General features: G+C 35.8%; 1 protein-coding gene across 3 annotated transcripts; it reads right to left on the bottom strand.

Moving 5' to 3' along the window:
* Positions 1 to 5,592: 5,592 nt before the first annotated feature.
* Positions 5,593 to 13,979, bottom strand: LOC308691709 (Fc receptor-like protein 5). Of its 3 annotated transcripts, none has more exons than XM_081367218.1 (7): positions 13,773 to 13,979; positions 10,678 to 10,950; positions 10,477 to 10,605; positions 9,984 to 10,124; positions 9,637 to 9,900; positions 8,820 to 9,059; positions 5,593 to 6,013 (listed from the first exon to the last, which is right to left on the bottom strand). In XM_081367218.1, the coding sequence occupies exons 1-7, from the start codon at positions 13,855 to 13,857 to the stop codon at positions 5,838 to 5,840; spliced, it is 1,308 nt and encodes a 435-aa protein (XP_081223344.1). In that variant the 5' UTR covers positions 13,858 to 13,979; the 3' UTR covers positions 5,593 to 5,837. The 3 variants fall into 3 exon arrangements, with proteins under 3 accessions (XP_081223344.1, XP_081223343.1, XP_081223345.1); XM_081367217.1 differs by having other exon boundaries at positions 9,984 to 10,154; XM_081367219.1 differs by lacking the exon at positions 5,593 to 6,013 and adding an exon at positions 8,116 to 8,725 and having other exon boundaries at positions 9,984 to 10,154.
* Positions 13,980 to 14,498: the final 519 nt, after the last annotated feature.

The following is a 14,498-nucleotide window of genomic DNA, read 5'->3' on the forward strand; positions in this document are numbered from 1 at the left end:
ATAAAGTGTAACCAAATTTTGTTTTGAGAACAACCTCAGAGGAGCTTTAAGGAATACAAAATATTCTTATCTTTTTTTTTTTCTTAAATTAGAAAATAGGAAGAAAATAGCAGTAAAGAAGAATTTAATTGTTAAGATTGTTTCATGAATCCGGCCCCTGGTTTATAACAGAATCACACATTTGTGATGAAATTTATTAATCAAATTCACTCACCCTGAGTGTGTCCAGACTGGAAGTTTGAAATCAGCACTAAAAACACAAAAGTAAAAAAAAATGTTCCTAAAGATCATCAAACTCATCCGTTGATTATCCTGATTTTTTTTTTTTTTTTTTGGGGGGGGGGGGGGGTATTTGCAAAGTTCTTCTGGCTGTGTTTCTAGGGGTCTCTGGATGTCTTTTGTTTGTAAATTAGCTTTAGGTATAAAGGTCTGTCCCATAGACAGATATTTGGGTTCAGACTCTCTGAAGACAGACTTACATCATTGCTGAAGAATGTGCTGCTCTGAATCCTCCAGTAAATTCTTCTCTCCACAAGAAATGTAGTTTTATGTATAAGAGAATCGACTACACTGGCAAGCCACCAAAGTGACAGTTCAGCCAAATACAGGAAAATCTGACAATTATTACACTGTGAACATGGAGCTGATTGACTTTCTATTATACTTTACACATAAAAAATGTCACTCTTGCATGTTTCTCAGCTTCACAACACAGAAATGTTTAATTTCTCTTTAAGTCTTTCTTCTAATTTGTAGATCTAGTGGCTCCTGGATGAGTGTTTCTGTAAAAACCTTTCTAGAGTCTGAAAACAGTGACAATAATAACAATTAACTCATATAAACTGCATACAATAAACTAACTGCATACTAGTGAACATCTAAAGACTAACTTGTGAATATCTACCTAATGCATCTCGACAGCAAACTGTACAAAACTAACCAACAGAAATGATTGAGCAAACACCATTACAAAGCATTAAACCGAGTGAGTGAAGAAACAGACTGACCCAAACACAACAGAGTGCATTTCTCTTTCACAAACACCACTAACTGCACACTTCTCTCAAACTCGTCTTTCACGCATATATCATGAGCTAGAGCTGGATTTGAAGCTGAGAACATGTAAAAAAAAAGAAAGAAAAACACCAGGAACACAATCCTATTCATAATATTGTCACATGCCTGTCCTGTCTTGTACTCGTCTCCTGTTCTCCCGTGACCCCTTTTGGTATGTTCGTTTTTGAAGTTGTTTTGTATTTAGTTATGTTTTCCCCCTCGTGGGTTTTGTTTTGTGTTTAGTGTTTCTTTTGTAAATAAATTATTTTCCCTTTGCATTTGAGTCCTCCCTTTGTTTTCTGTAATTCACGTGACAAATATAAGCACAATTATTTTCAGAGGAAATAATACTCACAGAGCAGAAGAGGGAGTTGACTGAGCTCCATACTGACTGAATAATGACTGACGGTTCAAGACAGACTGAGTTAAAGCCTCAAGACTTCCTGTCGGATCTTTTGATACATGATGACAGATTAAAGAAGACATACAAATGTACCTCATGTGTTACAGAAAACCTTTTTAAGAAGTTGATAATCTTGTAACACATTTTTAAAAATGTCACGCAAGTTTCCTACTGAAATGTTGTGAACAGCATAAATTTGCCATTATGAGAAGTATATTCTTATGTGTTTATGGAAACAGAATCATATTCTTTATTGAAATAATGTTATTAGATGTATTCATAACTTTATAAGTTTACAGCTGCTGTTCCTGGTTAATGCCACTGATCTGAAAGAGAAGAAACCAAACCACAATAAAGGCGTCAACTTTGGCACTGATATATTTGTACCTGTGACAAGTTTAATATTCATACACCAAGACAGCGGATGTAACAACTTTAATGTTTGTTCCTCTTAATTTAGTGAATTCAGCTTCTGTACGATTCAAATAACAATTTTGTTAATACTTTTGAGAAAGTAACTTTTGACAAAAAGAAAAGATATATAATTCTTGTCTTACTGTCCTCAGCAGTCATTTCAACTCGTGCCAAAGGTCATAAGTCTTATTGTCATTTGCACATTTTCACGTGGTGGAAACTGAACTGAAATGTGTAAGACAGGCTATGAACGCAAACAACAACAACAACAATAAGCACATCAATGACAAAAACAAAAGTGCAATACAAGATTACAATAATACATGTGCATCATAGTCAGAGCCGGATTAACGCAAAGGCAAACTAGGCACGTGCCTAGGGCCCGATTGGCGGGATGGGGCCCAGACAGAGGGACAAAAAAAAAAAAAAAAAAAAAAAAATTAAATGTCCTATCTACAATTTATTTCAAAATGTAGCCTATTAATCAACTAAAAATAGTGACGATGTTTATCTTAACCATAGACTGTTACATTACGTCACATTAACGCCAGCCCATGACTGTAGAGGCGCCAGCAGAGCCGGATTAACGCAAAGGCAAACTAGGCACGTGCCTAGGGCCCGATTGGCGGGATGGGGCCCAGACAGAGGGACAAAAAAAAAAAAAAAAAAAGTACAAATGTCCTATCTACAATTTATTTCAATATTTATTAATTCACTATAAATAGTGACGATGTTTATCTTAACCATAGACTGTTACATTACTGCAGTTAAACCAATTAATGTGTGCCGGCTTCTGAAAGTATGTGTAACGAACGCATCCATCAGATGCTGCGAGGCTAAAGCCTAATAAGCACACAAAGAAGCACAGCTCATAATGCAGGTGTGAGAGTTGTCGTCATCTATTTTGGAGTGATTGCAATGTATTCTAAATATAAACTTGTACTGTAGATCAGCGTCATTTCTGGAAAAATCATTCACCGCTTTATTACGAGTTTAAAAGAGCGCGAGCGTCATTAACGTGCCCAGACGCGACGCTTTGAATTTGCGCGTACAATGAATAACATCGCGTCGGGAGCTGACTAGTAAAAAAGCTACAAAATTAAAAGACAAGACGTCTGTATTCTAAGTTAAAAAGCCAACACACTACAACATTTTTAAATGTTTCAAATAGTCTAAAGGATCTCATATCTATGGGTCTATCTTCTAAATTCTGCTGATGATTAGATTCCTGACATTACGCCAATAATTTCACTTTATATATTTTTTTCTGCTCAGTATAGCGATCGTGTCTTTCTCTTCCACTTGATTTGTGTATAGCATATTTAAGGTAGCAATGCAATATAAAAGCACTTATGCTCATCTACTGAAGTGGGATTCTGGAACTGTGAATAAATTGAATAAAACAGCAAAATAACAACAACAACAATAACATCTTCATTAAACAAAAAAGAGATTACCGTAGATAAAGTTTGATTAATATGTACAGTACCGGTAAAAGTCTGGACCCATTACTATTTTTAATGTTTTTGAAAGAAGTTTATTATTATGCTCTACAAGCCTGCATTTATTTGATCAAAAATACAGAAAAAAATATATATGTGTTAAATATATAAAAAGTGATAGTGAAGACTTTTTTAAAACAACTCTTTAATAATCAAAAATCCTGAAAAAAAGTATCACAGGTTATAAAATAAATATTAAGCACCATTTCTAACATTTGATAATAAATCAGAATGATCACGTGGCACTAAATTCAGCTTTGCATCACAGAAATATAAAGTATAGTAAAATAGAAAACCATTATTTTAAATTTTAATAATATTTCACTTTATTATTTTTCTGTTTTTTTTTTATCAAATAAATCCAGGCTTGATGAGCATAAGAGACTTCTTTCAAAAACATTAAAAATAGTAATGTGTCCAAACTTATGTACTGTGTAAGTAAAAATATACTGCTTTTAAAATTAAATGTTGTATAAATAAAAAGGTTAGGAATCATATTTGTTTCAAGTGTTTTTTTTATTGGGGGTGGGGGGCCTCCAACATGAATTTTGCCTAGGGCCTCCTAATGTCTAGAACCGGCTCTGGGCGCCAGCCAGTTTAGTCCGAGGGGACGTCAGAGGCGATCAGAGGCGGTCAACGAACGCATCCATCAGGTGCTGAGTGCGAAGCAAAAGCAGAAATAGGCACGCAAAGAAGCACAGCTCGTAATGCAGGTCATCGATTTTGGTGTGATTGCAATGTATTTTAAATATAAACTTGTGGGCTACTGTAGATCAGCGTCATTTCTGGAAAAACCATTCACCGCTTTATGAGTTTAAAAGAGCGCGCGAGCGTCATTAACGTGCCCAGACGCGACGCTTTGAATTTGCGCGTACAATCAATGAATAACATCGCGTCCAGAGCTGACTAGTAAAAAAGCTACAAAAGTAAAAGACAAGACGTTTGTATTCAAAGTTAAAAAACCAACACACTGCAACATTTTTAAATGTTTCAAATAAAGGATCTCATATCTATGGGTCTATCTTCTATATTCTGATGCTGATGATTAGATAATACCCTGACATCATAGCCTATAGGAATATTAGTTTAGATTTTTTTTCCTGCTCAGTAGCGATCGTGTCTTTCTCTTCCACTTGATTTGTGTATAGCATATTTAAGGTAGCAATGCAATACATAATAACATATTACTGATATTAATAATATGACAATATCTGCAGTCAATATTGATTAAATGGGAGGGAAAAATCCTGCCCATAACGCAGAAAAATGATAAAAGCACGTTCATGATGTTCATCTACTGAAGAGGTATTCTGGAACTGTGAATAAACTGAATAAAACAGCAAAATAACAACAATAACAATAACATCTTCATTAAACAAAAAAAGAGATTAGCTTAGATAAAGTTTGATAGGCTACCAGTAAAAAGTCTGGACCCATTACTATTTTTAATGTTTTTGAAAGAAGTTTATTATTATGCTACAAGCCTGCATTTATTTGATCAAAAATACAGAAAAAAAACAGGAATATTCAGCAAGGATGTGTTAAATTTATAAAAGTGATATTGAAGACTTTTTTAAAACAACTTTTTAATAATCAAAGAATCATGAAAAAAAGTATCACATGTTATAAAATAAATATTAAGCACCATTTCTAACATTTGATAATAAATCAGAATATTATAAAGTTTTCTGAAGGATCACGTGACACTAAATTCAGCTTTGCATCACAGAAATATATTTTAAAGTATAGCCTAGTAAAATAGAAAACCATTATTTTAAATTGTAATAATATTTCACTATATTATTTTTCTGTATTTTTGATCAAATAAATCCAGGCTTGATGAGCATAAGAGACTTCTTTCAAAAACATTACAAATAGTAATTTGTCCAAACTTATGTACTGTGTAAGTAAAAATATACTAAATTTAAAATTAAATGTTGTATAAATAAAAAGGTTAGGAATCATATTTGTTTCAAGTGTGTTTTATTGGGGGTGGGGGGCCTCCAACATGAATTTTGCCTAGGGCCTCCAAATGTCTAGATCCGGCCCTGATCATAGTGTCTTTCTTGGTTCAGTACCTGATTGGGAATCGTATTTAATGGTTGCGCTCAATGATTTTGATTCAGTAAAAAGAATCGGATCATAAGAGTCATTCATTTGGGAATCAGTCTGCATTAATCACACTGCGTGATTTACTTAATACTCTGCTATTGATCATTTGGGGGTCACACTTCTGTTGTTCACGGTCAGAAGCGTCCAAACACCTGAAATGCATTTATTTTTTATTTTTAGTAAATAAATGAAATATATTTTTGTTGAATAATATTTTGTATTTTGAGAGAATTTCATGGTACTAATTCATATTTATGCAATAAATAGAATTCATAATAATTCTAATTTTTCACATTGAATATAAATATAAGTCAATATAAATATAATACAATATTGTCACGGAGTCAACATCAACAGCACCATATAGTCACCACACCCACAGCACTACATTGTCTGGTCTCGTCATTCCTCACCGAAAGACTTACCTGACTCTTCCCTCGACAATACTTACCTCTATGATGCCGTTCTTCTACCGAAGCTCTGATCCAGTCCGCCTTCGTCTGTCTTCTGTCCTGATCTTCATCATCTACAACCAAAACCAGATAAGAGACTCAATCGACCCAGCCAACAGAGCTCTACTTTAGTCTTCAGCCATTCACTGCTGAATAATATCTTTTGTCCAACAAATCCAGTTTACAAACTTTACTTGTTTGCATTCTCCTGTCCTGACAAATATAAGATGTAACAATTAAACAAAAGAAGCAAAAACAGCATGTAAGGTGATTCAAAAATAAGTTTATTAAAACAATCCAAAAGAAAAATCCCTAAAAATCTCTCTCTCTGTGACTGACCATAACTCAAATCCACTTTCTGTTTGACTCAGGAGTGTGTGCATGTGTGTAAATTATTATATTAGACAAAAACGTCCTTAATGGTAATCATGCTTAATATAAACTCAACTCCAGTGTACGTGTGTAAAGAACATGTAGGTCTAACAAAAAACAGTCATTGTGTGTGTGAGTTTGTCTCCATTGTGACTCCATTGAGAATATTCACACATAGACACACAGATGAATGTTTTAACCCTGGAGTTCAGACAGAAACTGCACAAGACACATTTCACATTAACTTTCTTTGGCCTTGAGTTGCCAAATGGCTTCATACAGACACAACACAAAAGTTTTCACTGACTGAGGCGTCAGAAACTTCACCACTGCTTTCAACATTTCCTTTGCAACTGATCTGACTGACCGGCCCTTCTTTGAAACTTCATCAGTTCTTTTTTAAAACACTCTCCGGCACAGCTCGATCTGTCTTTCTTTTCCACTGATCATTCTGTACAATTATTTAACAGAAACATGTAAGGGGATTGTTGAAACACTTTTTAAAGGGAACTTCAGCTGAACAATGGCACTATTTTCTTTTAAAGCTGCCGTACAGTTGTGATGCACAAAACATTTGTGTTAGATTATAATCTACTTTCCCTTAATGAATAAAATATAATCTGAATAAAATTATAAGAAAAGACAATTATCATCGATAATTGTAGAATATAGAATCATCTAAATTGTAGAATGACCCATTTAACAGAGAGACTGAGAGTGAAAGAGGAAGTGCTAGAAAGATAAACTGGTGTGAAGAGAAGTATATATCAGTAGTTTTCAGATCTTGTTTTATTCGTGCTTCATGCAGAATGACACTCAACACATACGAATCTGAATTAGTGGTGTTTGCTAAGTGTCGATCATTGCTCATACTCTGGGTCAAAGGTTTTTCATAGATATCTAACATTATTACAGGTTTTTTCAATTACTTAGACACTAAAATCAAATATATTAGCCACATTTCATCAACGTAACACCATTTTCTAAAAGATTCGTCAGAACTATTAACACTATTCTTGTGTTTCTCAACTTTAAACACATAATCAGCACTTCACACCCTGTGATCATGTTCAGTAGTTTTAAAAACCATCAATGTCACATGACCAGCAGTTCTCATGTGAACATTAGTATGCAACAGTTTTACACAACAGTCACAATAACCACAGGATGAGCTAAAATAATCATGTGTGAAATCATTGGCTGTTCAAAAAAAAAGCATGTTCAAGTATTGTTTAAAACTAGTTCTTTTCTCTCCATATAAATGTAATAATTTCTGTAGATTACAGATTTAGTCTGAAAAGTCCAAACAATTGAGAGATTAAAACATGATTCATTATAGTCGGTCACGCTTCTTCTGCTTTTATTGTGACACTGCAAGACAAAGCATAAGACCCAGAATATAAAGCTGTGTTTCTTTATTAAAAAAAGCAAACAAACATAAAATATGAAATATTGCAGCAATACAAATCAGGAGACTTACACTAAAATAAGGAATAGCTTACAAATGACAGTGTGTTCATGTGGTTATAATGTGAAACATGCAAATATCACACAAGCTTTACATTTTAAAGAATTGTAATGTATTAAAGCAGGACAAAATAAAAAATATTAAACTTTCACTTATAAATAAAAATTGAAAAGCTACTGAAATGTAAGCTAATATATTCAAAACTTTATAAACAGAGAGTTCCTGTCTTGTCAGGCTTTATTTTAAATAAAGCAATATATATATATATATATATATATATATATATATATATATATATATATATATATATAGTAAAAGAGGAAAATAAGTTGCCGTGTTTGCCAAAAAACAAACGTGTTTACAGGATAACATCGATATACCTTGTTAAAGTCAATATGAAACCACAATTTACCCTTTCTTGGCTATTCCACAGTTTAAACTGCTTTTAACATCAATTCCTGGTGGATAAATTATGCATGTTAAAAACATGTTGACTTTAACATGTAACATGACTTTAAAAACTGTAACATGACAAACGTTAGACATTGTGAATCAGAAGTGACTGACACACACACACACACACACACACACACACACACACACACACACACTAAAGGGGATTCCTGCATTTAATTTAACCAAATTTGACAGTTCAGTATTTGTAAAGCAGATTTCACAACAGTGTTTTTAAAGCAACTTTACAAAGATCAAATCCTCATTGAGCAAAGCCAAATGTGACATCACATCATATTAATAATTATTTTGACTGATTTGTTGGTCAGTTAAAAATAATGATAATAATGACTTCTAATAAATCACCCAGGTGTTTTGCTTCTCATTCTGCAGCATTTGTAAATCAGCACGACTGTCACTATCAGATATGGACAAGCTGCCAGTGCAGAACTGAGTATGTGGAGGACAGAGATCTGAGAGTCTGAATGAGAGCCTGAAAAAGAGACACACAAACACTTTATCATGCACTATATCTGAACGAGGGCATATGAAGAAATAAATCAGCTCACAGTTTCATGGACTCTCACCTCTGACTGAGATCCAGCTCTTGGGAGACTCTCCTCTCTCTGGGTGTTTGCAGTAGTAGAAACCCTCATGTGACTTTGAGACAGTCGGGATGATCATCTCTGTAGTTTGATTCTGGATGAGTGATCCATCTTTATAGAAGTCACTGAGGTTTGATAGGGTTGTATATTGATATAAACAGTGTAGAGTCAGATTATCTCCTTCAGTCACAGGATGAACAGGACTCTCCAGAATCACTACAGCTATAGAAACACAGGAGACATGCAATATTTTAATAAAATCGTAACATAATAAAAACAAGACAAAATAAAAAAGAACTTTATATTTTCCACTGCCCACGTGGTTTCTGTTTTTAGTGTATTGCTATGATGGTCTGGCTGGTTGTTCACTGGTCAGCGTCACACTACAGTATATCCTGCTCTTGTTTAAAGGTGCTCTAAGCGATGTCATGCATTTTTAAGGCCAAAACATTTTTTGTCACATACAGCAAACATCTTTTTCCTCTGAACACACTGTAAAAAAAAATGCGGTCCCAGGCTCCACAAATGGCAAGAAAAACAAACTGGGCTTACCCGCACCACCAAACATAACAAACTGTTCCAGCCAATAACCGACAAGAAGGATTTGGGGGTGGGGTTTGGGGGGTTAGTGCGCGGATGAGGAGGAGGGAGGGTCTAGCTAGCCTCCATTTTGTTTGACAATACTTCGAATGTCAACAAGAAGTGACGTCACCCAACATCACTTAGAGCACCTTTAATAAACCTGAATATTGATTGTAAACTGTCAGTGAAATGAATAAAAACAGAAACACAGACTCACAGTGTACAGTGATATTAACAGGATGATAGTTCTCTCCAGATTCAGACTGACACCAGTAAACTCCAGTGTCTGATAGGACAGTGGATCTGATTGTACATGTAGATCCTGTTGATGAACAATCTTTCAGCCGCCCGCTGTCTGTGTATCTTCTCACTGTCCATCCATCAGAGTTACTCTGGTCCTCACAGCTCAGAGAGAGAGAGACAGATGTGAAGTGTTGAGTTCTGCTGGGACTGATGATCAGAGACACTGGAGGAGAAACGCCTGACAAGACACTTACAGCTATAATTTGGAAATGGTCTTTATTAAAGATGAACCAATCATTTAAACTATATATGTGAACTCACCAGAGACCCACAGTGGTTGTGTGTTGCTGTATGTTGAGTAAACGGCTGTTTTATCTCTCTCTGCTCTGCACACATAAACTCCTGTGTGATTTAGATGAGCAGAACTGACAGTGTATTTTCCTCCAGCTCCTCTGCTGCTGTCTGAGAGGAGGGCATAATGATTCCTGCTCTCTGTATAAAGTCAGAATGTGTAGATTTAATATAAATTACATTTTTAACTAAACTTGAACCTGAATACACTGGTTTACATTGGTGTAACTCAAATTACTCATTGTGTTTAGGCTATTTTATTCAGGGTTTGCTCAATGGCTCTTATGTTGTTACCGAGGAGTGACTGGTAATGAGGGATTGGGATCTCAAAGTAGGTTTCACTGCTTGGTGTCCATGGAAGTGTTGCCCTTAAAACCAGTCTGTGTCTGGTTTCAGACATATTAAATTATATATTTCACTTCAATAAACCCTTTTAATTCAGATGAAGCACATTATAACTGACCTGAGACAGTTTCAGTGAACCAGCTGAATGTCCAGCCTGTAGAGGAGCCGTTAACCTCACAGATCAGAGTCACTGGATCTCCTTCAGTCAACCACTTCTGAGGAGAAACACTTAAAACTGCTCTGGGAACTGAAATAGAGACATCACTCATTAATAACATGTTAAACTTGTGTGTGTTTATGAAGAGATGATCAAACTCACCTGATACTGACAGTGTAACTTCATCACTGCGTTGTGACCAGCGTGATCCTTCAGTCTCTGTCCCATTACAGAAGTATTTACCTGAGTCAGACTCAGTAACAGAACTCAGTGTGTGTTCCTGTCGTTCACTGAAAAAACTGGTTGAACCGTCTTTATACCAGTTGTACTGCCAGCTTGTGACTCCTCCATCATATATGTCACATCTGAGAGTGACTGTCTCTCCTCTGAATACAGGATGATCAGGTTTAATGGTCACTTTGGGTTTTGGTCTTTCTGTAGAACAACAAAAATAAACAATAATGTGATAAAATAATATATATAAAAACAATAAATTGTGTTTGAACATTTGTATTGTAAAACACATAATCAGGTTAGATTGAAGTGTTGTTCTCTAGCTGTTATAGTCACTTATTCGGTGTCATCTGTCAACATCTGTCAGTATAAAACTGGCAAAAAGCTTGAGTAGTGAAAGTTTCTCAACAGAAGATCTCGTCCTCTTATAGTTCAATCCACTGTCTCACAACAGCAACATCTGCAGCCGCAGTCAAAGAGACACAACATTCAACAATGTCATGAACTGCAGCAGTTTACATGAAAAAGAGTTGCAGAGATGAAACACATCATGACTACTGTCACAAGCTGCTCTGAGACACGAAGGTAAAGGATCCAAATCCAGTTTATGAAACAGAGAATCCAAAGACTTGATCCAAATCCAGGCAAGGTTCATACACAGGCAAGCAGTCCATACAAACAAAGGACAACAGAGGTGTAAAGACCCCCTTATGTGGAGTTCAAACCCACATCCTTTAGGTTAGTAGCGCTGAGCTCAACGCAGGGTTTCACACCTCCTACATCCACACCAGCAGCCAGAGACACACACATCAGTTACTAAAGGGTTACAAATTGTCACTGTTGTTCAAATGACTTTGTTGTTGCAGGTCCAGCAACTCTAATCATTTTTATTAAATCTGTAGACAAATGTCAAAAGATATTTTATATTTCTAAATTCTGCATAAAAACGTTTTCATATAAGTGAATATTTTTTTGGTGTTTTTGTCACACCTCAGAACCGTCTGTTTGGTGTTACAACACATGAATCATTTATATAACTTGTTTAAAAAGCTGTAATCATGACACTCATTTCATTGCTGGTGTCACAAGATGAAGATGAGGGAAGACGGACTGAAGACGAGGTTATCAAATATAAACAGGTTTTAACCTCTTAAGAAGCGCCCCTATTTTTGAGAATTTTCAGAAAATGACATACCCAAATACAAATGTCTGTAGCTCTTAAACCCTATGGTCCACATTCATAACTCTGATCTTTTTTTAAACTAGACACTTGAAACTTAGTTACACAAGAGTCATTATAACTCAAAGTAGCATAGGAACAGAATAAAACAAGGTCAAATTTACATGAAAGTGACTCACGATTTCTTTGAATTAACTTCACTTAGGGAAAAAATTATCAGACTTTTATGTTAAGGGCCTGAAAACACCATAAAGATAAAACTGAATGTCTGACCATGTTTAGATTCAAATTTGAGGTTGATACTCCCAAAAATGTAGTTTCTATAAGCTTTTATTCAAGAAAAGTATAGGCGTCCTTTCCAAAATGCAATTTGGAGACTCCAAATGGACACCTGGCACCCAACACCTTGACATAAGGAGTAAACACTACATAGTAGGGCTGTAGTACTCGAGTCCGGTCTTGGACTCGAGACCGCTTTTCTATGGTCTCGGACTTGTCTCGGACTCGCTGGTATTCGGACTCGGACTTGTCTCGGTCTCGGCCACTGGTCTTGCCAAATATGGCTTTTGGTCTCGACCGAGTCCAGGTTTCTTTATTATGTTCCCAGTAATCACACATACGTCGCCGCGATATTAAAACAATATATTATTGGAGGGAAAGTGAAACACTGGCCACCTAATAAGTATTTCGGCTCTTTTTCGTGAGCCGGCTCGTTTCACTCAGCTCACTGAAAGAGCCGGCTCTTTTGACTCACAAACGGCTCTTTAAAAAATAAATGTTTAAATAAACTCGCTGAAAGTCCACCGCTAGTGCAACGTGAATATTCACATTTTTAATTGTCCATAACACCCCGAAAACTAGCCTGCTTGCCTTGCACATCTAATTAATGGGCAAAGTTTTCCGACTTTTTTTCTTACCTTTCTTTCTTTGCCTATTCCATGAGTGGTAGGCGCAATGATTGGCTGTTTTAAAATATGGCTAATATCGAAACAAAATAACCCAGCTCATAACTTGCAGGTTTGCTTAGTGGCAAACTTTTTTCATTTGATTGCTTCAGCCGCCACCCGCCCGAAATTAATTAAAATATTATTTTTCGTCACGTCATCTGCCCGTTCCGCGGTTTATCCGCATCTCTTGTGTGTGTGTGTCTGTGAGTTGTCTCGGTCTTCCCTCATGCAGTTTAATTGGTTGACATCGCGTGTATGATTGACAGGAACAGAATGTAAGGCTGATCAGACAGTCGAAACGAATGTGTTAGGCCTAGGCTATATAATTATTATTTTTTTGTTGTTCTTTGAATTAGTCAATTATTTTAAATAAAATTAAAATTATTCATTATTTCATTATTACATAATGATTTAATTTCTAAAGGCTAGCCTATATTTTTTAGCAGACTTTTTTTTTCCTGTCCTGGACTCGGTCTTGACTCGGACTCGAACCTCTTTGGACTCGGTCTTGACTTGGACTCGACTAGTCCTGGTCTTGGACTTGTCTTGGACTCGACAAAGGTGGTCTTGACTACAGCCCTACTACATAGGCCTACTACATACATGTATATCAATTCAGAACTGTTCTGCCCTTCAAACCACACAAGAAAAAAAACGATTTCAGCACAACATTTGAACAGTTGAACAAAATTCCCTTTATTTTGAACAATTCTAATAGCAAAAACAGTGATTTCTCACTACATGTATAGACATTCCAGAAGTGATCGTTTTCAAACTAATGTATAAAATATATAAAAAGAAAACAATAAATGTTTTAAAACATTTGTAATTACAAATTGTGTTTTTTACTCAAATAAATTGCAATAAACTGATAATTATAATGAATATCCTATTACTTTCTGCTGCTCGTCGTCGCTGCTCCTCTTCCTCCTCATCTTCATCAAAAACACCTCCAAATCTCTTCTGTAGTCGACGATCCATGATAGAGATGCTCAGATATATGTTTTGGAGTAAATCCGTGCATTTATGCAAGCTCCATGTGTCAAAACATTGCGTGTATATGTGTGTTTACAGTCTATGGTCGGCGAACTATGTGTGTGCGTTGCGCGAGTGGCGAAAGCGCTCATGTGAATGAAAACATTGCGCACTTGAATTTCACGAATATGCTTGCATAAACTGCCTATCACTGCAATCGATTTTAGTTGGCTAATACTTCCATCAATCAAAACTGAACTGCCTGGACATTGGCCGGCTTTATCCAGGCTTTTATCCAATCGAAAACCCAGTTGGGAGATTGACAGCGCACGCAGCCTGTCAGGCACTCTCTTACTGTTTTGGTCTAAAACAAAGCCTGTGATTGAAGGAGAGAGAAGTGAGAGGGCTTGTTTGATACGTAAGACTTTGCTCAACAAACATGACACCCAAATGTAGTATTATAAGTCTCGAATGAGAAGTGAGAGTAGAAAGAATGTCCGGTAGTGAACTACTGTTTACAGTTTTTATATCGTAATTCGGTCAGAAATGTCAAGATTGTGAGGCGAACAAATAGTTTTGGATTAAAAGGCTTGGATATTCAATTTCCTTGGACTCTTGGGGATTTATGAAAACAATTTGTTTTGGAC

This window comes from Scardinius erythrophthalmus, assembly GCF_964197995.2.
Source record: "Scardinius erythrophthalmus genome assembly, chromosome: 1".
Lineage (NCBI taxonomy): Eukaryota > Metazoa > Chordata > Actinopteri > Cypriniformes > Leuciscidae > Scardinius > Scardinius erythrophthalmus.

Coding starts and splice junctions, on each gene's coding strand:
- LOC308691709 (XM_081367217.1), bottom strand. CDS start 13,857: ATGGATCGTCGACTACAGAAGAGATTTGGAGGTGTTTTTGATGAAGAT. Junction 10,951..13,772: donor GCGACGACGAGCAGCAGAAA/GTAATAGGATAT, acceptor GTTGTTCTACAG/AAAGACCAAAACCCAAAGTG. Junction 10,606..10,677: donor AGTTACACTGTCAGTATCAG/GTGAGTTTGATC, acceptor TCTCTATTTCAG/TTCCCAGAGCAGTTTTAAGT.